Source organism: Struthio camelus, chromosome 1 (genome assembly GCF_040807025.1).
Source record: "Struthio camelus isolate bStrCam1 chromosome 1, bStrCam1.hap1, whole genome shotgun sequence".
Lineage (NCBI taxonomy): Eukaryota > Metazoa > Chordata > Aves > Struthioniformes > Struthionidae > Struthio > Struthio camelus.
The window spans coordinates 42,085,594-42,112,739 of NC_090942.1; the positions used below are offsets into that span (position 1 = coordinate 42,085,594).

General features: G+C 36.8%; 1 protein-coding gene across 1 annotated transcript in view; it reads left to right on the top strand.

The window, feature by feature from the left end:
- TRHDE (thyrotropin releasing hormone degrading enzyme) overlaps positions 1-27,146 on the top strand; it is a 225,609-nt gene that overhangs the window by 91,530 nt on the left and 106,933 nt on the right. The window contains exons 5-6 of the mRNA XM_068935803.1: positions 3,109-3,222; positions 15,503-15,640. Coding sequence (XP_068791904.1) covers positions 3,109-3,222; positions 15,503-15,640 — 252 coding nt within the window. The remainder of the gene's footprint in view (positions 1-3,108; positions 3,223-15,502; positions 15,641-27,146) is intronic.

Below are 27,146 nucleotides of genomic sequence, written 5' to 3' on the forward strand. Positions count from 1 at the left end.
AAATAATTACCATAATTTATTAAAGTAATTCTATTAAAGTAAGTAGTAATCCATTTTATTTGCATATCACATATCAGCCCTCTCTACAACATTTGAATAAAAAGTCATTTGAACTTAAGCACCATGATTTTTTGTGATAGATGACCCACCTGAGTACAAAACTTGGTATGACAGAATGAATTAAATGGGCATGAATGCAGAAGGAAAACTAAAAATTCCTAAATTACTGTTTTTTTTATAATCTGCAAGGAAAGTATATAGAAAAGAGTGTCCTTTCATTGTGCCTAAAATTAAAATAAGTGCTTTCTTGCTGTCAGGGTGAACATAATATCTTCAGGAAACAAGCAATTTATGCAGTCAATACATATTCCATATTCATCTTTTCCTTGATAATGAAAAGAAATAATGATCTTCACTCAATCCAAATAGTGACCATATTCGAATACACAAACAAACGAAGTGCTATACTTAATGTTGTCTTTTCAGACATCTATCATGTAGGAAGGTAACAGCACCTTTCTGCTTGAAAATTTGACTTCATTAATTGCAACCTCTGTGACTGCTCTCTCTCTGACATTTGTCAATATTCAAGAACAGTTAGGCAATTCTTACACTTTCATATTGGTATTATATGCTGTTTTAATACCTATAGAAATATTTCTTCCTTTAGCTGAATAATTAAATTAGTACTTTTTGTCATTACTAAATAAAAATGGAAAATTCCCAAGAGTAGTGCTACTGCATAGGAAATACTCCTTTGTGACTTCGTAAATTCTGAAAGTATTAAAACAAAATTTTCCACTTTTCTGCTAAGAAGTCACAGCTATGTTCTCGCCTAAGTCAAATGTATTTTTATCAAACTTTAACGTAACTCACTGTTTAATAGATAATTTTGTTAATGCTTTTGAGTTTCAAGAGGATGTATCATGATCTTTATATCCTTTGTTTTGTAAACCTTTCTCTGAGTAGTCACAGCATACCAGATGTTACTGGTTTCATATTTGTTCAGCAGTCTTATTGTAATTTAAGAAATAAACACTGTGGTATTCTGTTTAATCTTTTTTTCATTAGAAATCTTTTCATTAACCTATTCTAGAATAAATATACCTCTCATAACAAACTGCTATAACTTTTCAAGTGGTCAAAAGTGCGTAATATAAAGGTATATAAATTCGTTTTTAGTGTTGCTTTGTCTTTTCAGGTAAATGTTCGTTAGAACAGAATCTCTCTCTATTGATGCTGTGGAGAGTGGAATTTACTGATACCATTCAAGTAGATTATGATTACTGAATGTCCCTTAATTTCAGTTTCACTTGGCATAAAATTAGAGTGAATATGACTTTTGTTAACCCCATCTTTTCTCCAGAAATTCTTAAATTCATTGTCACCTCTTAATGTTTTGCTTCGTTTTTTCACTCATATCCTATTTACTGCACATTGTGTGGCAATCTGATAATCAGAGTTCCTGTAGTGCGTTCTTTGCACCTCTTGTGTTTAGCTTACTCAGGTTCTTTAGTCATAGCATCAACCCTTCCTTGGCACTATTATCACCCCGGAAGGATATGCACAGAAGCAAGGCCTTTCATTCGGGTCCCAGACAGACCCGATATACAGGCAGTCATGCAAGCAAACTTGCAACCTGCTTACTGGCCAACTCTGCTTTCCTTCACTCCCACTCTCTTTACAGCGACAGCAGCAGCTTCTGTGCTCTGACATGAGTCTCTCCCTGTGGAATACTTATTTGCTGCTCCTTTTCTGTTTATTTTTATAGCTTATGACTCCATGAAAGCTCAAAATTTTCTCAGTTGATGATAAATTAATCTCTTTCCTAGTCATATTAAGAAAAAAAAAACTGGCAGAGAATTTTACTGAAACAGAGTTTTGGTATTCGTTCAAGAAAAAAAAAAGGTGCTACCGAGACTGAAATATGTTTTCAAAATATTGTATGTGTTTTTGTTCTTGTGTCTTGTTAAAATAATCCGGTTTGTTAAAATAATCCAAGGCCATTCTAATAATTTAAACAGGGTGGTCTACGAGCAGTGGAGTTGATGACATCTGATTTCCTGTGAATTTTTATACTTAATATCCTTTCCAGTGATAATCCCAGATCGCTCTAAAATCCCTATAACACCCACAAGTCCTGTACCATGACGGGTTTGCAGCCACATCCCTGGGCCTGTTGACTGCTACTGAGCAGCATAAATAATGGCTGAGTTATTGCCTTGCCCTCAACTTTAGGTCCTTCTCCTCTTTTGAGCTGCTGATCTTCATGTAGTTTTGTGAAAGGTTAGTTATGTTTGAGATACCTGTCCTTTCTAAATTTGATTGAAGTCAGTCAGGAAGTTTAAAAGGTACTAGGGGTAATGGGACTGGCAGTAAGCTTGGATAGGTTTCTTTTGCATCAACGTAGGTAACCTAGTGCCATTTTGGATACCTTGTGCCTCCAGTTGCTATTCTGGAAGGCTGCACATCTCCTGTATGTACTGTGTTAAATTTCCCAGGCCTGTGTGGATATCTCAGATGCCCTGGAACAGTCTGTGTGGCACTAGCTATCTTCTTTTAGGCAGCTGAATCCTGCCTGTAGAGAGATGGCATAACTACTGCTTTCCTTGGGAAACCAGGCAACGAACGGACTGTCAGAAGTGTTGTAAATCTTACGGCATAGACCTTGTAGAGGAAGAAACGAAGACAATTTAGGTCTGAGGTATGGAGGCTATTGTTCCCCGTTTTGCCAGGATTCCTGTTACACACAGTGAAGTTTCCAAATGATGATTCAGATTGCCTGAGTTAGAAGCCTGTTTCTCGCTATTGCCTCTGTTAGTTCCTTAAATCTAGGTGAGCATCTACATTAAATGACTAAAGTAGACACTGTGAATGCTCTTCTCAGCGCTTGTCCTCCCTCGCTTGTTCTTTCCTCTTTTACTTAAGTAACTCATGTAGCTCCTGTAAAGGGTTAATTCATTAGCATATGATAAAACAGTGTATGACTTTCAAAGGGATGGTATAAGCTATTGTTATTATTAAAACTTGTGTAGAGCGTGTTCCGTATAAATGAGATGTATGTGAACGTTGTTTCCTAAACATCATTTATCTGAACCTTCTTTGCAGTGGTTTGGTGACCTTGTGACTCCAGTTTGGTGGGAGGATGTGTGGTTGAAAGAAGGTTTTGCTCACTATTTTGAATTTGTTGGGACTGACTACCTCTACCCAGGATGGAACATGGTAAGTTTGTGTTATTTTGTTAATTTGGAGACGCCACAGAAAGGTCGCTTTCCTGTTATGCTACTGGTTCTGTAACAGACAGGGACTGCTGAAAAATATCGAATGATGTATGCAAGTATCAGATGTGCAATAAAGCAAAATCACTAGGTGTGAAATAATTTGACAGCATTCTAAAAGTGTAATCTGCGATTTATTGCAAAAGAAATAAGGTCATGTCTATCATAACCCGGTGTTAAAATAACTACTGCCTCTCTCCTCAAAAACATTTTGGATTGAAGCAGTTATGATTTAACATGGACCATTTTTGAAAATGGTCAGAATATTGAATTTAATCCACAAACACAACATGAATAGGAAAGGAATGTTTGACTAAAACATCTGTGAAATTGAATATATTTTTACTTACAGTAAAAGTTCTGTTCTCTTCTCCTTAAGTTTACTCATTTTATCTTACTGCTACTATTTGGCCATCTAGCAGTAGATACTTAGTTAACATGGGTTAAATATTACTGAGGATCTAGGTTACAGGGTTATTGCTTAGGCTATATCACTGGGTGTGCTTTGTGAGCCTTGTATGCAAATTCTGGAGCTCTCTGAGGGAGAACTAGGAAGGGGAGAACCAGGAAGGCCACGCTGGGACAGTCTTTTGGAGGTTTTTGGTGGTCATGATCTATACTCCCTGTGTCATTTCCACTCATGCCTCAGATTACTTTTAGGTATCAAAAGCTGTAGTTAGTCTATGACTGTTATGCTTACTGGAAAAATGAGAGTTATGAGACCTCTGGATAAGGAAATAACCTATGAGACCTTGTTGAAGGTTGCTGTATAGATTTTATTGTCCTTCACAGAAATTTTCTGTTCACTGTCCTTTTGTGTTTATGCAGGTTTAATTACATGAGAAAATATTTGTTACAAACACAGATTGTCTGATGAAGATTTGTTGTAGCTTGAATGTTTTGGTTATCTCTTGCGCACTGACTTCTGAAATGGTTTTGTCCATTCTTGGGGATTTGTTTAGTATTCTTATGCTATTAATTTTTGTGTACCGTGAAATGACTTAAAATGAGAAATTTTTAAGATAGTTGTGTACAGGTACACTTGCTTTAAGGTGTGCTTATTTTGAAGTTGATTTCTCTGCAGTATTTATTTTTTTATTTCAGGTATTCATTTATAATTGCATTATTAAAAAGGGAAATAAATCTTTATCTGAACTGACACCTGCCTTGCATAGGTAGGCTTGTTGGGTTCACCTAGCTTTGGCTGTAATAAAGCTCATTCGTTTCATCTTTATGAAAAACACACCCTGAATTACAATGTAATCATTCTAATTATAAATGCAATGAAATCTGGCAGCCCTTTATGATTTTAGCGTAGTGAAATGTCATAGATGACAACGTTTATACACTGAATTTTATCTTCAGATCATCACAGTCATTTGTTCTCCACATAATCAGTTTAACAAATCCAGAATAACTTTGCTTTAGAAGTCATTTGGAATACAGAATATTTGCTTTAGATTTCTGGGGAATGAGCATAATGTTCACTGTTATGCAAATGACATGCATATCACGTGAAGTCCTAGCGTCTTAACAGAATACAGGCAAAACGAAGGGGTTGAACAAGATTTGACAGTTAAGCATGGAAATCAGACACATGTGCTGCATAAATTACAATTAACAACAGTAATACTGCTGTGCCTGAAAAAAATAGTAATCTGTCAAGTTTTTTTTAAATTAAAAAGGAGGTAGACATAAACTTTTCATGAGGCTTTGGCTATCACTGGCCTTTGATATCAGGATAACTATACTGACATACTTAAGTAGCTAGAAAATTCATGGCAAGATGGAATACTTGACAAGTTAAGCGTTTGAACATTATGCCATCTTTTACAGGCTACAGTAAGAATCAACAGTATGACGTTTCAACCTCATTATACAGATTGTAAGAAGGGGAAGCAAAAGCTATAGTTACTGGAATTTGGCTTGTTGGATATTTTTGTTATCGGTGCAAAGTGCATTTGCTGTTTAGATCAAACTAACGTTTGTAAACTTGAGCAAATAAAAAGTGAGCATTTATAAAAAAGAAAAGCTGTTCCAGACAACTTTGTTTTTTTCAGAAGTGAAGGATACAGTACAAGCTTCATGAATCAGCTGCAAGAACAAGAACTACAAGCCTTATTTTCGATAATGATGGTTAAACAGAGCAACATTTCAGCATTCTGGATGGTGCTTTGTCAGCAGTAATTCATACCTGGGAAATAAAAATAAAAGACGTCTTGGTATATGATAACACGGCTTTTTGTGTCAGGAAAACTAAGAGTAATATGTCAAAATCCTAGTTCTTTCTAAAGAATGGGGAAAGTTAGACAATTAACTTCTTTCTCTTTTAGTTTTAAAACGTTACCCTTATAATTTTCCTCAAGAAGGCCATGGACTAAAATGTCAAATGCAGCTTCTTTTTAGCTTATTAAAGTTTTTTTTTTCATATTTATTTTGGACAGATATAGAAGCAGAAAACTGGTAGTTACTTCCAGAAAAAGGACTTCGTTGTCTAAAAGTGCACCTTGGGCAATGTGGAAGCATCTGACTCAAAATGATCTTCCTAATTAACTTGTTGGATGCTTATAGGCCATAGACACATAAGCTTTCACCATTAAAGCTAGGTAACCACCTAAAGTGCTGCTTCTGCATGTCCAAAGATACTTCTCTTTTAGCAGAGCTGAGCATTTCAGTGTCCGTCTTATTTAGGATTCACAGACTTCATATTGCTGAATCGGAGACACCTGAGAGGAACTGTCCATTAGGCATGCTCACACCATTTTAACGCAAACCAACAGCTCTGCTCAGACACATGTCCGCTTTCATTAAGAAGGGCTGTATTCCCTCATTACAGTGGGGTCTGTAGTAGATACAGCCATGTGATTTCCTTCTTGCTACAGCATGGAATCATCCAGAAGTCCCAGGCCTTTACGTTCCCACTTCTGTTCAGTTTTTCAGCGTGATACTTTCAAGTTTTGTTCTCAGCCCAGGCTATCCTTTGTAATAGTACGTCTTGTTTCAGGGGATTTTGTCTTCCCAGATCTAGGACCAACCCTCTTCCTTTTACTTTTCTGTGGACGTTGCCTGTTCAGTGAGACTTCTCCAAGTCTCACTTGGTAAGCTTGTAAATATGGGCTTTATTTGAAACCTGTTTACCAGCTTTGCCTTCTCTTCTAGGCTAGTTAACTTGCTTAAGCATTTCCTTCTTTTCTGAGGGTCTTGATTTTATCAATTTTTCTTCAATCTTTTCATAGGCTCTTCTTTTACCTCAGGAAACATGGATAGACAATGAGATTGAACTGCCCTGGAGCACAAGCTGTAGCAGTTTATTGAGGCTTCCATCAGGTTTAGAATTTCTTGTCTTGTCCACAAGGCATTCACGTATTTCTTCAGGTTTGCATAGTCTTAATGACAAAGGAAATCCAAGGCTTTTAATAAAGCCTTCCCTCGTTATGCTCTGGATACCCCTGTTGTAATAATGGGTGAGCAGTAGTAAGAACAGAATGAACAGAGCTCTTCTGGCAGAAGCTTCTACACCTGTTGCAGTTAATATAAAATGTAACAGAAGATACATGAAGAACCGGACAAAGTTTTGCTAGTTTCAAAACATCCGGCGTAGATAGGAAGGTGAGCTTTCTGTGCTGAGATCCTGCATAGTCCCATCAATGTTCTTATATCCTTTTTAAAATTTAAGTTAATTCAGGTCAAAACTAAAAACCCTCATTTCCTTCCTTCAGCTAAAACGTTAAGTCCCTGCATGTTACTTTTGATTCCTTGAAGGTGAAGCTGCCTTTGATTTTGCAAGAAATATTTCCCTACAATGTGGTCATTAGACACTTACCATAGCAGTGAATCCACCATTCTTTTCATTTTCTCTAGCCTTCTTTGCCTCCCAAATTAAATGGTCTTTGAAACTGTTATTCTGAAGTATCTGAAATTCTTATTCTTAAATCTCATTCTTCAAGGTCTTGGAAGGTTAAATAATCGTTTCTGTGTTGTCAAGACTTTTTGTTTTGAAAGGAAAGCTGGCACTGCAAACTGTTCCCATCAGAGATCAGTGAATATCGCTTGATCACGTGTACTCAGAGGAGTTATTTGCATGTGAATGTCCTGGCTGTTGGCTATTTTATGACAAGAAAGAGATGAGGTTTCTGTATTAGAGACATACCACGTAACTATTTGGTAGCCTCTCCATGCCAACAAAAAGCAACAGCATCTGGAGGTGAGTTCTTCAGCTGTAAGATCTTATGACTGACACAACAAGGTAATCTCACCTCTTTGGAAGGTGACTGCTAATTTCAGGATTGGAGAAAAACAATATGTTGGTGATTTCCTTCTCATAGTCCTGTATTTTCTCATCCTATTCACCATCTTCCTTTCAGAGGCAGTTTTGCCGCTGTATATTCCATTTTCCTTTCTGCTTGTTTTTCTCATTATCTCAAAGTGCTTGGTATTTGGCTCTGTAAAGGAAGGAATTCAGCTGAGACTTACAGATCCATGAATTTATTGGCTGATCTTTTGCCTCCTTGTTTTCTGGTGGGAGGAGGAGTCATGTTTGTCCTTGAACGTCTCTGTTATTGGGATAGGTGCTGAGGACTGACAGCAGGAATTACGGGCATGTAATTTTCCCTTTCATCCATCAAACGAGTGCCAAATTCTTTAGCAGTCAGTACTCTGCTTGATGCTGAGAAAGCATTTCACAGAGCCCAGCTGCCTTCTCTCCCTTCTTTATTTTAGAAAAGTTGGCTTTGGTGACAACTTTATTGAATAAGTCAAGGTGTAGTACGTCAGTAATAGCTTTGAATCTTCTGCCTTCTCTATCGATTGAAATTCTGGAACGTGGTCTCCCAATTTCTTCTATGCTTACTACTTTTATAGGCAAGGATGGTCATATTTGCCAGAGATGTTCGTAGTATTAAATAATTGTAATTAAAGTATTTGGAGTAAAACTTCTGTGTCTGCATGGAATGGCATCTTTCATCTTTTTTAAAGTGAACTGTACTTTCTTCATACTACTAGGATCAACAGTCTAGATGATCTTTACATTACTACAGCTGAAAATAGTAAAGCGGTTGCAGATGAATGTTTCTGTTTTAAAAATGTGCTGCAAAAAATTACCTGTGCATAAAAAAAATTAATAGAGAAGCGTTAAGCTAAGCTTGGTTATGTTATGTACTTTGAATATCATGCAACAGGCTGCCCAAATCCAAAATGATCTTAATTGATTGTCTTTCTCATTGGCAGGATTAAAATAATAAAAATAAATACAACCATTAGACATATGCATCTCTTTAATATGCTTTGGCTCAGATTGTCTCCTACAGTGTTTATCTCTATCTATAAAGTGTTTTTAGGTTTTGTTTGACTCACGGAAAACCCAGAAAATCATTAAAAGTTTTGAAGCAGACTTAAGACATGGGCCTTTTTGATTTTGTTACTATTTTAGCATTTCAGACCTGAGCTGTAGCCTGCTTGATCCTCTAACCCAATATAAATATCATGCAGGCTCAGCACTGAGAGAGATTTAGCCTCTCCTTTTTCAAATTACTTTCATCTTTCCTTTTTTGGTTAAAGACTCCCAATGCCTGTAAGAAGCAGGCCTTTAATTAATACCACATGGAGTGTTTTCTTCCCCTAGTAACTACTCACCAAAGTCAATCCTTGTGTGATTTTCTGTTTTAACTCAACTAAGGGGGAAGCTTTCTATGTAAAATTAACTACAATCTCATGTATAATTGACTTTGGTGGGGAGAAAAGAGACACGTAAGGAAAGGTAAGCTGCAAGATCTTCTGGCTGCTAATTACTAGTCTCTTTTAACTATATTAGCTTACAACTAAGAAAATAAATTTCCCTCTCCGAACGATCCTTCTTAATACAGTTTCTTTCTTTCTGCTTTGGCAAGATGGGTTAATGTATAAGTTTCCTAACTTTAAATAATTAAACTCTTAGCATTTAGAGATCAAACAAAAAACGATATCAACATTTAGATGAAAGATTTATTTAAGAGATTGAATACAGGTTTGGAGAATGTCACTGTCTTTTTTTGTCTTCGTGTCATTATCTGCTCATCTTGAGACAGCAGTTAAAATGACATTGTTATGAGAGCTTTTGGGTCATGTGAGTTCAAATCTCCTGAGTTTAGGGTTTAGATGAAGCTTTAATTTTAGAATAAACTTTAGTGAACTTGCCAAATTTCACATAATTTTGATCAGTAAATGCTCTGTCTTCAGTAAAGATGAGAAAGAAGCTTTATGGTAACTTTTGCCTCCACTGTGGGAGGAAGACTGAGGCAAGGACTTCTGGTCACTGTAGGAGCTGCCTTACTGGAACAAGAATGTCCATGTTATTAGGAATTATATTTGAGATGGGAAGTTCAGTGGAAAAGCAAGTAGCCATATATTTGAGGGCATCCTTGTTGAACAGTGCTTCTTTTCAAATTTTCAGGTGTCCTGATCATGCTGCCACTCTTTATTTTAAAATTGTATACAATTACTTGGAACGCTCGCTGATAAGTAATTTTGGCTGTGCCTGCAAAATATCTTTGGTTCCTTCAAGACTTATGTGTACTGAACCTCATCACTTTCAGGATGATGCAGGCTCTAGGTGTAGAAAATCCATCCAGCAAATGATAGAGCACCTGAAAAATATTCTGAATGATTGGCAGCTGTTGCTGGGGGTTCCAGTATTTGGCTTCCAGTAAACCAAATACATCTCAAAGCTATTTTTAATATTTACCGTTTCTTGAAGGGGAGTAAATTTCCTCTGCAGAGTCTCCCTGTGGTGCTTGCATTGAAGGATGAACTTTGCACTGTGTTGCCTAACGTTTTAAGATGCTCACAGGACAAATGCATGAGGAGATGGTAAATCTATGTTAATCTGCTTCCTTTTAGTGACTCTGGTCTATGTGGATAGAATAGTGTCTCTGTGAAAACAATTGCATACGAGGTAACAAAACAGCATCTTGAAGATGCTGTTTTGAAGGAACCAAAAGGAAGGAACCAGCCTTCTTTTTAAGCATTGCTGGTGAATACAAATTTTTTTTTTTGATAAAACTTCCTACTTTATACTGTGTTCTTCCATTCTTCAAACCCACACTTGTCAAAATAAATCTAGCATGCAACCAAAGCTATACGTGAAAAACAGAGTAGTGAGTGGAAACACCAATTACATTAGCTGGCACAAAATTTCCCAATCAAGTACCCATCTTATTGGCAACTCAAGTGGTATAAATATATCTTCCTGGAGCTCATGAATGTCTGGTTTGGCACTCCGTTGGAAAGAGAATACACTTCAAATTCTCTTTCTTTATACTAAAAGCTGTGGGTTCCTATCTTCCTTGACTGTGATCTTTCGGGACTTCTATGTTGCTTTACAACAATAAAAATTATCAGCCAGTGTGAACATTTCTCAAGTGCAGGGACAGAAACGTCACAGGAGCTTTGATTGAAAATACAAAGAAAAGGGTTATGGAAATAGACATGGAAGCCTGACAAACACGGAATGTGTTGCAAGTTTCCTTCAACAGTCTGCGTAATTGAGGCACACAGAGATATAAATTAAAAGAAAAGCTGTAAGCAGTTCAAGCCATTTCCAAAAAATTACACTTGAGAAGAGAGAGAGAAAGAAATGTTGCTTTCATTTACAAGTGCTCAGGCGGCACCCTGCACTATGACAATGCAGTGTTGATAAACGTATAGATAGAAAGAACTTGCTTTTGGCCCCCAGCAGATCTTTTCTGGCCTTGAGGTATTTTATTCAGCCGTGGGTTTCCCCATTGATGTTTCCTCATATTCTCCTCATTCCGTGGGTTTCCTCCTATTCCTCCTCCTCTGTAGTTAGTTAAGCTTCACTCTGAAAGCTGTTGTATTAGAACTGCAACATTCTGGCACTGTATGTGCTAGTGTTCTTTGATTGCTTTCAGAGTTTGCTCCTATTTCTTTCTCTCGAGCGTGCACTTTCCCTATAAACCCAAGTATAGCTTTTTATGCAAATGCTTGTTTTGTCAGGCATGAGAGATCACGAGTCTCTTTTGTACTCCTGATGACTAGTAAAGCTCTGTATTTTGGAGAAGATATTTCCAGCAAGTTTGTCAGGAAAATCATTTACAAATTTGGACACCAGTCATAAACTGTTTGAATGGCTGTCCCAGAACAAAGGCGATGCCTTTAATACTGCAGCCTTTGATCTCTTATGCATAATAATTATCAGTTTGGGCTTTCATTTTGCTATTCCTTTTGTTCCACTGTTGGATGTATTCCCTTTTTTTCATTGTAATTCTTTTTCCTGCTATTTCATATTAATTTTTAGAAATCATTTTTATGTGACTAACTTAAGCATTGCATTATCATCATGCTAACTAACTTGTGCTGTTACATTATGTCTCAATATGATGTTATAAAATCACCAGCAGCAAGCTCCTTCCATTACATCATTCTTTTCTAGTTAGGCGCAATAAATTTTTATACTGCTTTTGAAGGTACAATCTTTTCTACCAAAAAAATGTTATTTCACATTTGCTTTCTTTCCATTCAGAGGTAGACTACTTGAATAGCGGGAATCCTGTTGAAGAGTAATATACAAAGAGTGACCACATTCTTTCCATAAACCTTCCTCCCTAGAAAAGAATGAAAACAAACCAGAACCAAATAGCTTTCTTATGATTAGCCAGTTTCTTACTCCTGAAAATATTTATGCTACAGATCCGTATTTAGTTATCTCCGGGTATTTCCCTTATGTGGAAGAATTGCTCTGGGTAGAAAGTTTTATACTGTATTATCCACAGTATTTATCATATCTGGACAGGCTGCTTTTACCCATAGCAGTGAAATATGAACTTTCACAAAGGTGACAGGTTGCCTAAAGATGGGAGAGTGCAGAGAAAGGGTAAAGCCTTCAGAGCAACCTTGCACCAAGCAGAGAAGATCTTACTGATGAGGAATACAGGAGTTCATTCCTATGAAGAGACAGTTACTTGAAGCCGGTGACCAGAGATTTTAGTCCAGAAGGGCACTTCAGTCCCTGCCCCTGCAAGCTCACTGAAGCAAGAGTAAGAAGGAAAGCAGCTAGAAATATTACTTTTTTCTTTCTCAACACAAGAGGGCCTGGCCTTCCTAATTTTCACCATCTGCAGTTCAAGGAAGGCTCTTAGGAGAGAGGATGAAGAGATACAAGATGCCAAGTGGGTGGCAGGAAAATAAAGAACAGAGAAGCACCCAGTGGTTCCTGTTTGCCATTAAAGAAAGGCACAAATTTGAGTGGAATCACCTCTGTTCTTATTTCAATCTTATTTCAGAATAAGCTTCTGTTGTTGTCATACCCTTACTCAGAGCCCTGGCCCTATGCAGTGCCTTGCAGTTGCATGCAGCTACTGACACATTCCAGACAAAGCTCCAAAGACTCACCTGAAGCCATGTTGTCCTCGAAAAATGAGGAATGTGGATGAAACTCAAGAGATCTAGCAGTGAGTGTTAATGCACAGGCAGGTCAAAATGAGTCTTTTGTTTTTGTGTTGCAGTTGAACTCCCTTGGAGGAGAGTAATCTTGAACAACATTTTGTAATTGTTTCATGTCTAGCTGCAAACCTGTCACCTACCATGTTCACAGCTCACTGACCTCATTAAATGCATTCCAAAATTGATTTTCCCCACAATTTCTGTGCTAGGTGTTTCTTTAGTCCAGTAGATATCATTTTACAACAGATCAATTCCACCCTGCTGCATAGGGTGGAATAACCAGAAAATAGAAAGCTCCTTTTCCATCAGTATAAGCAATTTGGTCATTTATGTTGGGCTTTTCACCTTAGTGTGCTGATACAACTTTAATAGCTGAGGTAGTATTTCTTCAACATAATAATTAAGGTAGTTTTAGTTTCTACCTTTTTCTGCATTTCAGTCTTCTGTTGCCTCTTTGAGTGGCATTCCTCCTGTCAACAGGCAAACTCCTCTCTTTCTCTCTCTCTTGCTGTGAATTCTACATACGTTTGAGTCTCCTTTTGTAATCTGCTCTCAAAGGCTCTGCATTGAAGGGAAAAGGTAGTATGGCTTGGAAATCTTTTTAGTTCAGTAAATTTAGCTTTACGGCTCAGAAACTTTCTTAATAAGAGTCTCACTAAAATGCAGGTGAACATGTTTGAAGGCACACTAACTGTTCTAGTTGTATCCCTGTGTTATGCTCTGCCATAAATTTCAAGGACGACTTTTCAGCTACGGTAACTTGAAAGAGCTCTCGTGAATCTAATGTGCCTGTTTTCTGTCTTTCAAGACATGATCTAAGAAGCAAACAGAAAACCAAAACGTATCCTGTCCTTTTTATATCTTTTGTATTTATCTTCTTACAGCTTCACTTTATGTTTTCTACATGCTTATTTTCTTGATTTCAGGTTCTAAGTTTTCCCGTATAATTAACAAATGCCACTTTTAATGAATTAATTTCAAAAAGTAACAGTCGACTTCCTCAGTTACTTGGTAATTGTGATATCCAAACTTGAATTTGGAGATAATGTCTATGCCTATGCCTGCGTATGTTACATATCATACTTCTGAGGCAATTGGTGCTCCCTTTCTGATTAACAGAGAATGTGAATAAGGTATAACCAAAACACCTACAATCCTTTATACCTCAGCAGTTTTCCCATGAGTGGGACTATCACAATAGTTGTTTTCCTACTCCTTTAGTTTTCCATAAAAAGGGTAGTTACTAACTGTGTATGCCTGAGAAAATTCAGAAATGAACAATAATGTGAACAAGACATTACTTTTCCCTTCACAAACCTTACCTCATGCAGCCAGCTGAGAACACTAAGAGTGTGTTGGGTAATTGGCTTTCTTGCATCCCATATTTTTAATTGCCTGAATATACAATCAGCTCAAGGTACATTTCTTGTGCTCTAATGAATTTTAGCATAAAGTTTTATTTCCAGATGGATCAGCACTGGAACAGCTTTTCAGCTGTCTTATAAATATAATTTAAGTTAACACACTGATACCAAAGTTTTGCCACCCAAGAAATTAAACATAGAATTTATTACGTAATTGTTTGGTTATTTTATCTGTGGATTTCAAGGTGGCTTCTGGAAAAAATGCAGCATTCCTTTGTTTCTTTAAATTATGCCACTAGGTTAACATTAGTTCAGGATCCATTATAATTTAGGTAAAGTTTGAGATATGTCATTTCAGGAAAAAGAAAGTTATTTAAACCTCCCATAATTTTTATTTCACTCTTTGGACTTACTTGTGACTTGAAAAACCAAGCAAATGAAGCTCTTCTTTTGCTGACAAAATGTTTTGGAGTGGAGGCATCTGTCTAGTTGCACTGTAGAAGTAAATGCACTCTAGTTGATACAGTATGCATGAACATTTATTTAATGTTGCTGCCAGAATGAATATGCAATGGTTTTGACATACCTCTGCAATCCATATTTATAGATGGTGTAGAAACAAATTAGTATATTGGACATTGTTTGGGTCTGCATTTGCCTCTGACATAGCCATGGCTTTGACTGTTTCATTTAACTTACATGTGCAATTATTGTCTCACTTCTGAAGAGAGATAATAATGGTTTTCTTCAGACAGAAGTTGTGAAGATGAAGGAGATAAAGTCCGTAGAGCACGCAAGTTCCTGAGAATAAAGGATTTCTCTCTCTGAATTATGAAAGATAATGTAGCCATTTGCTATGATACTGCCATGGCTTCTATTCAATTTTGATCCCGCTCTGACCTGCCTTGTAAACTTGACACTAAGAGACAAGTGACTTAAACCTCACTATGCTTCAGGGTCACAGTAAAGTAGTAGTATTGTATTTACCCACCTCTATCAAATGCGTTTGTACCTGTGTATGCAATGAGCTCTACACTTGCTAATTTGTAGCATCGTATATTTTTGTGATTGAAAACTATTCCATCTTCTCTCTCACCACCCCTGATAACTGCAAGTGGATAACTGTGGTAATCAGAATTGCAGTCTGCACCTTCAAATAGATTTTAATTCTTTTAATGATCTTTAATTTAATTTCAGACAACTTACTTGCATTCCAGCAAAATTCCCAAGTCAGGAGGATCCCTGATAGAGATCTAATTCTCGTCTGTTCCGTATACCTATTCAAGATTTTAGAAGGTCATAGTGGGTTACATTCAAACCACAAGGTCTAATTTTAGTCAGAGGCTGCCTCTGATAACTGTATCATTTTCATGTTGTTATAAATGTCTACTTGTCTGTGATATTGCTGCATGTGCTGTATTTCAGGAAAAGCAGAGATTTCTGACAGATGTCCTACATGAAGTGATGTTGCTGGATGGTTTGGCCAGTTCACATCCAGTATCCCAGGAGGTGCAGCAAGCCACAGACATTGACAGGGTATTTGACTGGATCGCCTATAAAAAGGTGGGACTAATTAAACTCTCTCTATATATAGTTTGTTATGTCAGTAACTATTAGAGGAAAATGTTCCATCTGTAAAACAAATACCATTGTAAAAATACATACACCACAGTAGTTACTGGTTGAGAAACTTTAATTTGGAATATATTACAGTGATTCTAGCCAGTTATGTTCAGCACTTACAATGTTATTGAATGATATAAACAAACTTATGAGGCTGTCAGCAAGAGGATTTGATTTTTTTATTATTATTTACTTTGTGTCTGAATTGTATTAGATGCTTTAAAATGTAGTAGAACGTGTTATCTTTGTCCTAGTGAAACTCTCTAGAAAACTTGTCAGGTACTAAAACTAAATATAATATTTTTTATGTTTTTCCTATATGTGAGATGTTTTTCTGTTCTGCCAGCTAGTGAACTCTCAAGTCATTGCTAACCAATGAAAGGAGGGGAACTGACTTCTATGGGTGATGAAGGAATATGTATTAAATTCAGGCAATTTCAAATTGTATTTCAAAGGTAGGAAACCTTTTGGCCAGCTTTGGAGCTGTTATACTAGCTTCAGTGGAGAAATGAAAGGGCTGCACGCTTGCACCTTCTCAATCATATGACTGGACTTGCTGTTAGCAAGTGACCCGAAAGCTGGTGGTTTCCGTTAGACCTCATGATTATTTTCTGCTACATGGTATGGTATGCAAAATACCTAAATATCATGACTGAGCATGATTGCTGTGTGACACAGCAGCTGCTGCGTGCAGGCTTCTCCTGGGAAGGCTGCGTAGGAGCTCTCTACTGGTGATGCAAAAAAAGTCTTTTGACTATCACCCTGTGTTTGATAATACTTTTCTTCTGCATCATTAGTTGCATAATGTTGGATTGTAACATCGCATCAGCAGTGTAGTTGTGACTTGCCTACTGAGCCTCCAAATATTCTATGTGCAGATGATATTATATGTTTATCCAGTGCTCAGACTGGGCTAAAAAGAGGTGTATCTTCTCTTTCAGTTGCCAGCTATTCCCATTCAGCAACAAATTAAAGTTGTTCCTCTTCTCTGTATGTATATGTAACAGGTATTGGATGTAATATGCGAACATAAAATGCACAGGGCAATATTTTGAAATGCTGGAGTTGCTCAAGAGCCCAAGTAACATTTTCAAAAATCCCTTAGCTGGCTTTGAAAACGTTACTCTTGGTCAATTAAGCTATAATAATGAGCAGCTTTCAGCATACTGAAGTATTCTGATTGTTTAAATGTTTCAATCATATATTTGCTAGTAATGGCTGAAGCTTGGTAGATTCAGAGATTTATCTCAGATCAGTATCTTAACATTTCAAGCTAATTATTTTTTGTAATTAATATAATAATAGTAATATTAACATAATACTTGGCACTTAACTTTTCCTCATACGACCATTTTACAAAAATTAAGTAATTTTCATTTACATTGAAATGACAAATAGGACATTAGGACATATCAATATACTGCTAGCTACTTTATGCAAGCTAATAGGATCACTCTGTTTTCTGTGCAGATTAAAGCACTATCTTAAAGGACAATATTGTATGTGTCTGTTCATTTAGAGGTTCCTTTTTAGTGTACAATTACTATGCCTAGTGGATATGACAGCTTCTCCACTCAGCTTCTGTGGTGGCCTTTCAGCTCTGCCAGAACCCTAAATGACTTTGAGTGTGTTCATATCAGGCCCTGATCCTGTAAAGTTCTAAACCTGGTTACTAGATATCTCAAACTACTTAGAGGAATGATGATGGATGAATTTGCTTACACACTTTTTTAGGTGAGAAGGTTAAAAGACGCAGTCCTCCTCCCATGAAGTCTCTCTTTTGCTATCTGGTGGTCTTTCTCTCTGCTTTTCTATCCATCCATCCCTTTATTTCACCTACAAACAATATCTAATATAGTAGGAAGAAACTTCCCCCACTGACTTCATAGCTGCTCTTTTCACAGTTTCTATACCTTCCTCTAAGCACCTGACATCATTGTTTCCTTCTGAGGGTAAATTGATAGAGTAGCTTTAGCATTTTGTAGATCCTGCATTCTTTTATCATTCCTACATAACTTTATATGCATGTATGCATAGCTTGCACATCAGATAAACTAGCTTGTCGATGAAACAAACTCATTTATTTGATAAAACCTTTGGCAATGCTTCTCACTCTCAGGTGTCCGCCTATACAAATACCATGATGAATCATACGTCAAAAGAATCCAGATTGTAAAATTGTTCCAAAGGCACTGTCTTTCTCATCACTGATACTGCTGTTCATCTTTCTTTGTTTGTGTGTGTGTTTCGTAGGTAAAGCTTTTACCTGGTGAGGGATGTACTCAAATATATTCAGGTGCCTCATGATCGTTGTTGCAAATTGAGCCATTGCTGGACTTTCTGGAGTGGCGCTTTGGTTGTTTGCTGTTTTGTTCTTTAAGTGATGACAAATCTCAAGTTCTTGAGAAATTTTTCTATTGACTGTAGTAAACTTTGGATCAGGTCCATCAGCGAGGACTTTTCTACTATCTTAAAATGTTTATTTTTAGTAGGTCTACCCTTACATGCAGTCTCTTTCACCTATATTTTGATATGATTTTTTTTTTGCATTCCCTTTATTTTAAAAAGTTTTCATCTTTTGCTCCCAGGGGTCCTGATTTCTCCATATGATCTCTTTTCTCTCTCTATGATTTTCTGTGTGAAATAGAAATGATGAAACTTTCTCCCATCTGATTTTTCTTTAGTAAAATTACAGTCATAGAATGTCATTGTCATTGTCTTTCATCAATATGGGATAAGTCAATTAGGCACCATTAAAATGTCCATCTCTGGCAGACACTCTACCAGCTGTCATTTTAAAGATTTGCCTTTTCCCCTTTCTCTTTCTATACACCTTGGAGATGGTAATTGAAACTGTTATTTAAATGCCTTGGCACTGAATATATTTTTCATTTCTACTTGTTTGTCCTCAGTGATTGCACGTGTTAAGAAGTCTGGTGCCACAGAGTCCTGAAGAATTGTATTCACTTAATCCCACAAACAGAGTGAAAGAGATATTGCAGCCCTTCAGAATACAGTGTTTCCATTTGAACTGTTGATAGTAATGTTTAGCTTTTTTAAAAGCATCATACTAATCATTCCTAAGATAGGAGCATGTCATCCTCCACTAGGGCCACAAATATGCAGAGAAAAACACAGAGTCGTGATAGTTCATTAATTAACAGTATTGACAGAAGATTCCAAACTCTCAAGTTACATGAGAGAGTGAGTATGTCTTTATAGTGCGGCTGAAAGTAAGATAGTGTTCTCCCACAATGATGGGAAAAGTAGTTATATGCCAAGTGCAGCAGGAAATATAGCCTATTGAACACAAGAGTGGATCTGAGAATTGTTAAAACAAAGCGAAAAGCGTGACAGCGTTTCCACACCAGAAATAACTGGCAGCAGGCATCATAGCCCTGGAGAGCTGCATCAACAGAGGAGGAAAGCGTGCAGCAAGAATAACATGAGAAGCAACAACCAGCAAGGAGCAACCAGCTGTAATGAAATGGTGAAACAAGACAGCTGCATCACAAAGGGAGCAGCCAGACCCAAGCAGCGTGAGATAGTTATGTCCCAGATGGACCTAAAGAAGTCACAGCCCTAGATTAGCAGTTTCAGCCAGATGAGAGACAGGATGACAGGGCAGCAAGGACTGTGTAGAGAGCCAGATAATATCTGAAGTAGTTCCCATCAGCCTCATGAATGTGAGGTTCTCTGACGTTACCAGCTGAAGATTCTGGCAGCAATCAGAGCAGGCAAGAGCAAGAGGATGGAGTGCAACTATAAAAGAACCCCCAATAGAAGAAGCCTGGGCAAGTGACAAAGAATGATCCAAACAAGGAGGAGGATGGCTGGAATAGGGAAGAATATTCCTTTTTTTTTTCTTCCTTGTAAGCTCAAATGATCTCAAGAGTGAAATCAGTCACTGGCCTAGGCTTTGCAGCACAAATAATTTATTTCCTAAGCCTTTGTATGTATAGTTTCCTTTTCCTTCTTAACTCGGTGCCATTTATTTAAAAGTGCTTTTCCCCCTTTCTGCGTCAAAGTGACGGAAGGAAGATATATTCCTAAACAGTAAAAAAGGGTCACTGTCCTCCCTGTCTCCCCTCAAAGGCAATGGTCCGTGTTAGGAACTCAGTAGTAGCAGTAGTAGTGTAGTCAGTAGAAAGGCTCTCTGAAAACTTTGTGCTTTTTACTTCTGCTCCCCAGGCACTGCAAAGCATGTTGGCACTGGGATAACAAAACAGAACAAAATATCAATTCTGCCCAATAAAATCATGATTAATATTGGAGTGAAATCCACTCAGTTCATGAGTGCAATGTAATTGTGACTTTGTCTAATAAAATGGATGTGATATGCATCTATGAAATACAGAAAAGTGAGAGCATCTCATTAATAGTAAAAGAAATGCAAATACATAGTAAAATTTAGTAAAGTAGATTTTATTTTTAATTTCTCACATAAGATGACAACCAGCTATTTTACAAGTCCTATGATGCAATCCAGGTGGCCTTGCAATCCATTCTCTTAACTTAATATAAAGGGAGAGCATTTTGTTCTTCCTGACTGATTTAGTTGTGACGTCATCTGTGAATGTCATTAAATTCTTTGTGTGCCTTTATATGATGGTGGTATTTGTTCCATGACTAGCTAGCACAGCAGCTCAGTGCCTAGATTAGAGAAAATGATTTCAAAAACCATTTGTTCATAATGCATTCTAACAGAGGAAGTATCTTGAAATGAAAATAATTTCATTCTGTTTTGATAAAAATACTGTAGGTCTTTACCATGTCAAATATGAAAGCCACCTGATCTCAGAGACAGTGAAACCTTTAAGTTCAAGTTCAGAGCCATCCCAGGAGTGCCTGACTTTGAGTATGCAGATTATTCTATTCCAGCTGGTGGTGTGCCAGTGCTTAAGATTAGACAGATACTTTAAAATATTAAAAGTGCCTCTCTTATTATGGCATGTGAGCACTTCCCTGACTCAAAACAAACTGTTACTGGCCTATTACACTGTTTAGCATATACTAAGATAGCATTTTCTGAAGAAGAAACATAGTAACCAGTGTGCCCTGTAGGTGTGCCAGTTGCACACCTACAATGCTTCAGGAGGGTTACTTCCCCCAAGTTGCGGAAAACTGTGTAAGGGTTTGAGTGGAAATAATAAAAACAGAGCAAAAATGTTAATAAAAACACTATATTTTAAAGAAGAGCTCATTAGGCAAGATTGCTTAGTGAGACTAACACAAGGAAAAGCAATCATTAAGATACAAGCTGTTGTAGTAAAAGACAATTTTCTGGCTGTTCCCCTTTGAGGGACAAGGGCAATCTAAGCCTTGGAGTAGATGATCAAAGCAGAAGTGGCACCAGTGACTCAAGACAATATGCCCTGCTATCATTTATTATATTTTTCTCCCGTACAGGGAGTGTAGGGTACAGAAATGTGTGTGTCCATGTCTCAGATGTTTCCATGGCTTAAAAAAAAGTTTTGACAAAGGCGGGTTTAAATTCCAATCTATGCACTGGAGTTCCTGAAATGCACTCTATGTTCGGTTTCTACAGCTGTACTTTGTGACAGTAATTTTCAGCAAAGAGGCAAAAGAGAAAGCTGAGTGCATTAATGTCTTAAAACTTTCCAGGTAGTTTCTGGCTTTTCCCTAAAGCACTCCAAAAAGCAGCAATTCCATAATAAAGGCAAGAGAGAACTTTTGCTGAAGCACATCCTGGTTGAGAGCCATGAAACAAGTGCAGCGATTACAAATGTAAAAATAACCTGTAACAAATGATAGGAATGAGAGAGAGAAAATAAATTGGAGGTAATGAAATAGTGTAAAAAGAAAAAAGTTGTCATAAAAAACATGATCAACAAAGTTTCAGAGTCTACTATATGTTTAGCAGGCCTGGAGGACTTTTACTCGGGAAGGAACTGGCTGAAGTTGTGTTGTTTTTGTTTTTTTTTTTAAGAAATGTTGAAACACTGGATAAATTCTGAAGCTTAAAAGAGGTATTAAAAGAGAGTAAGCAGAAAGGCATGCTTAATTATAGCTAGCTGCAAATCAGTCTTTAGGCAAATGATTTGAGATACTTATATGGGATTCAGTTAACTAAAAAATAAAGGAATATCAATATCCATGTTCTTTGGAAACAAACCTGGTCAAACAGACCTGATTTTGATCTTTGATGAGATTAAACGTGCGGTTGGTAAAGATAAATTGTGTTGATACTTAGACTTTTTAAATTGTTGTTTTACTATGGCATAATATTCTAGTTAAAAGACAGTGCTATACAGTATCACTACAGAACACATTGAATGGATTAATAGATAACTGTCAGACCATACCAATCCCAAAGGTAGTAATCAATGGGGAATTGTCATGTTTTTTTTAGGTTTTTTAGGATTTCCACGGGGATTGGTTCTATGCCCAGAGCTTTTCAACAATTTCATCAGTGCTCTGGAGATAAATGGAAAATCATTTCTGATAAAATATGTAGTTGACAGACGGGCTAAGTTGTAAATAATGTTGAGGATGGGGCTGTGATATTGAGTGACCAGAAATGCAGACCATATTTACAAAGTGAGAAATTATGTTCTGGAAGTGAATCATGTCAGAAAAGGGTTTAGAAGTCATGATGGCAGGCAGGAAGCCCACAAGTGCCCCATAAGCTTGATGCTATGCAACAAGCTCTCCAGTGTTATGCTTGGATAAGCAGGAGGAAGCAAATAGTAGAAAATGGCTTTTATACTGTATAGGATTGGATTAGATAGGATCCAACACTGGTTGGATTTAGAACTATCACACGTTACTGCTTCCCTGGACATGTCCTCTTTTCACACTCGGACATTCTGTCAGAGAGAGAAGAACCTGGTCATGTGTTTGCATCTTCCATCAGCCCAGCTGGAGCTCTTGCTCTGACAGCACTGACAGATGTCGTGAAGTCAGGGACAACAGTAACTCAACATGAGCAGAAAAGACTGTTCTGGGTGTATCCTTGGGTGTCTGTGCATTTCGTCACCATCTGTGCCATTTAAAGGTAGCATGACACATGGTGGACACAGTGGAACCAATGCACATGTGCTGGGCCATCAGCATGCGTGTACACAGCCAGGGTGACCCAAGCAAACTGTATCAGACTTGCTGCATATGTCCTGCATGGCATATCACCCACATTTCAGCTCTGAAGCTGTGTACAGTTTTTGTTTTCCGCATTTTAAAACAGATGTTGGAAACCTTTGAAAGCATATGGCTTAGGCTGGAGACAATGTCTTAAAATGGCAGACTGAAAAAGCTTGATTTGTTTGCTTATTTAAAAAGAAGAACAGCTGTTAACTTGCCAAAGTATCAGGAAATGTATGTATGAAAATAGCTCTTCAGTCTAATGGGAAGGCCATTCTAAGAAATAAGGTTGGAAGCTGTAATGAAGTACATACAATTTAGAGATAAGGCACTGGATTTGACAGTGAGAGTTTGATAATTCCTGGAAAGAACTATTAGAGAGAAAAATAATGTGTAGTCTCTCTCCTGCTGTAAAGCAATAGAAATTATACAAGCACTAGGAAATGGGTTTTACCTAAAACCCACGTCATGCTTAGACATATTTAAGCTGCTGAGCTGAATAATCTTGTGGGATCTAATAGCCTGTGGTACATGAGGTTCCAGCTTGCCAGTCCCTTCCAGACTGAAGGCCTCAGCTGAGGAAAGGACCTCTGCCTACTCTTCAAATGAAGCAGATGTGTAAGCGTTTCTCTGAGTTAGTGTTTTAATATTCTTCTTATTGGAAAGTTATGTACTAGGATGTACACTACGTATGCTTCATCATTCAGTTACTGCTTGAATAAAGTGAAGTATGCATTGCTGATTTGAGCTAAGAGATAAAATGGAGATAATTATTTTGATCATAGACACTTCCTTAGGCAATGAGCATTTGAAAACATTTAATCTGATGGACCCACTCTGTGAGACTGGAGTATGCAAACTGACAGTGGGCCCATCTCTGCCAGCTAGAGAAAGGGCCAACAGGTATTGTTTCACAAATGTATTATTTTAAGAAAAGACTTGAGCCCCTTGAGTAGCAGACAGGAATAATGATTTCTTATTAAACCACAGCAACAACTAAAAGGTATGTGATGCACCCCTCTTTTGATGAGTTCTGCAAACTTTGTTCTTTCAACAGCCTCTGAACTTAGATTCATAAAAATTAGAAAAGCAAAAGGTCTAATGATGTCATACGTTCTAATCCCTGTTACTGTAATATGAAAGAAAGTCTTTGTCTGCAGCAATATCAAGTTTTATTTTATTTAATTTGGTTTTGGATTCTCTGTACAGCTGATTGGTAAAATGGTGATGCATTTCGTATTTAAACTGAAAGTAATTCTTAAAAACTTACTTCTATAACTGTCCCATCATACACGGAATATCTTTGTCCTTTTTTCTAATAGAAAATATGGAGTTGGAGAGCCAGTTGTGTTATTAGAGTAGATTCTTCATACAGTGGAGTTTAAGATGCAATGGTGTATATGCTACCGATTTGAATTCTGATGATGGCCCATCTGTGTAAATAATGTTGTCAACCTCACGTGTGCATCCTTGAAGATCTCCTCATACAAGCGCTTAATGAAAAAGTGTAACATGCTTTTGTGCATGTCAGTGGTGTTAGAACACGTAAGAGAGATTTTAGTGGCAAAGCTAAATAAAACTACTGTTGTAAATGGGACCCAGTACTGAGTCCCATCAACATTTTGTCTAGGCAACTGATTCATTTGATTATTTGAGGAAAATGACACTACAGTGACCACCTGAAGAACATGCTTTTTTATGGTCATTTACCACTGAATTATATCATGTTTTGTTCATTGTATCACATTCAGAATAGAACTGATGTCTAAGACAAACATTTCACCAAAGTTCATCTTACCATTTTGGTGTTATACCCCTAGAACAGCTGTTTTTGTCAGAATAGAAAATGATTATGATTTCCCAGTGAAAAGTTCTCCGTGCATATAATATTACTTTTTTCCAGTGATGTTTTTGCATCAGATAAATGGCCTTACAATATATAAAAATAATATAAGATAAGTTGATACATCTTTGATGATTTAGCACAGTACATTACAGGTTACAAGGTTATTTGCTGATTTTTAACCTAATGACCTAACCAAACTGTTAGTAAACTTTTAAAAATAATGTATTTGTAAGTTAAAATTCATATGTTAAGATAGACCCTGGTTTTATTCCTGAATATCAGTAACACATTAACTTATGAGAGAGTACCAATTGATAAATATCTATTGGAAATTATATATTATTTCAAAAAAATGAAGAAGATAGATAAAGTTAGGGAGTTTTTTTTTTCCTAATCTGTACTGTTAAAAAGGGGTAGTTTTTTGTCTTTTTTTTTAAAGGTATGAATGTAGTCCCTTACTTTTCTAATAATGTACTTCTGAGTACAGGGAAATTTTATTTATGTGACCTTAATTCAGCCAAATACATAATTTCTTGCTTACTTGTCTGTGTTTAAGCAGTAGAATTTAATTTGAGCTGCTTATGTGTTATAAGGTTTTTCAGTGTTTCACTAAATGATGGCTTGAACTGAGGACTTCAGAATTAGGCTCATATTGCCACATTTTGTACTAGTATGTTGCATTCTCTGCATATACCAATCTCCTTCCTTCCTTCTTCTCATGGCTTTTGCATGTGTTTTCCAAAGGGGAAGCCTCTAGGAATTCGTTTGAACATTTTACATTTCTGCCATGGGGAAAAATCATAGGCACACGTTTACTCATTTAAACAAATACCTTCTGTTATCCTAATCAAATAAGGAAACATTTGCACCTAGCCAATTCACATTCATTAAGCTTCATTTTAGGGAGTGTTTTTAGGTGCTCTTAGAGAACATAGGAAATAGCCAGACTGGTGTATTACAGTGCTCAGTTTCTGAAAACGGAAGAGGGATTTGGTGCATTCTAATTAATTCCATGAAAAAAAATCTCAGTGAGTACTTTTATAGTTCCCAGAGATAAGGCATTTTGGATAGAGATATTTAAAGAATTGGAGAGAAAACTGTGCTATTATCTCTGTTTTCACAGTTTAATAGAACAGGAGAGGTCTCTCAGGACCCTTCTGCAGTACTGTATTGTAACTGCTAGTATGAACAGGACACACTCGTTTTGTGACTACCAGAGGAAGGCCCTATGCCATGAAAGAGGGGTCAAATTGCAAAAGTAGGAAGATAAAATATATTCCAGGACAATATTCTGAGTTGGGGGTGAGGAATGATCAGACTTCTTGTCTTGGAGTTAATAAGGAAAACCAGCAACTGTTTATGGTTTGCATAAGAAAGCACAGTTTAAATGCAACATCAGGATTTGAAAGTGGATTAATTTTTTACCCAGCGGTCAGCTATTCTTACAGGAGAACTGAAGGGATGTCAGCTGATTTATTTACAGTTTATACTAGTTGCTCCACAGACCTTACAGCTAGGCTTCTCTCATTGCTCAGTTCCCTTCTTTAGGATGACAATAAACAAGATTCAGTTAATTCAGTGGACTACTTGTAGTGTCACATAACAACTCAGTTGACCAAGTTTTTAAATAAATATTCATTTACAGACATAGACACTATTGTTAGTATATGTGCATTTGAACAAATTTTCCAAATTATTCTTGCAGCTGTGACTTGGTGAAAATACATTTTTCTGTAAAATTCAACAAAGATTTCACTTTGTCTCTTAATTTTATGTAAGTTCTTTTTTAAATGTCACATTTTTGTTACATGTCTGACATACATTTTTGTTTCACTTTAAATCATGCTGTGATTTTCCTAATAAGCTAAATTTCATAGGGCATCCAGCTGTGGTTGCTTAGTACCAACAAAGAATAATTATTTTGAAAAACTTGACTTGGATGTTGTTGGCAAGTGTTCAGATCACAGAAATAATGTGCAAAAGTACGTTCTTTGTATGAGTGTTTTTTAATGTGCTGTTAAAAAATATCTGAAATGATCTTTGAGTCACAGAATTATGTAAGATTTTGAAAAATAAAGAATATAATACATACATTTAGGAACTTTGAACTGAAATGAAATTATGCTAGTTTGCTCAAGTAACCATTTGATTGTGGATACCCCAAAGCTTCTATATGAACATAGCACCTTAAAAATGAGCTCAACATTTTAAGGAAAAAAATACATGCACTACTTTTATTGTATTTAGAGTTCTACAAATCTCTTCCTTCAGCACCTTTCATGAAGGAATGATACATTTCAATCATTAATCAAAATGTATTAGCCAGAATTTGAAAATGTCTTCTTCAGTTTTTATGTGCTTTCAGATGAATCTCCTAAAGGGGATGGTGGCTGACCTAAGTGTACAGGACCCATGGCTCTGTGTTATTGAGTGATGGCCAAAGTGTAGGAGGAGGACTCAGGTTTCTAAGCATAGAGCAGAGAAGCTTAAAGAGTTATT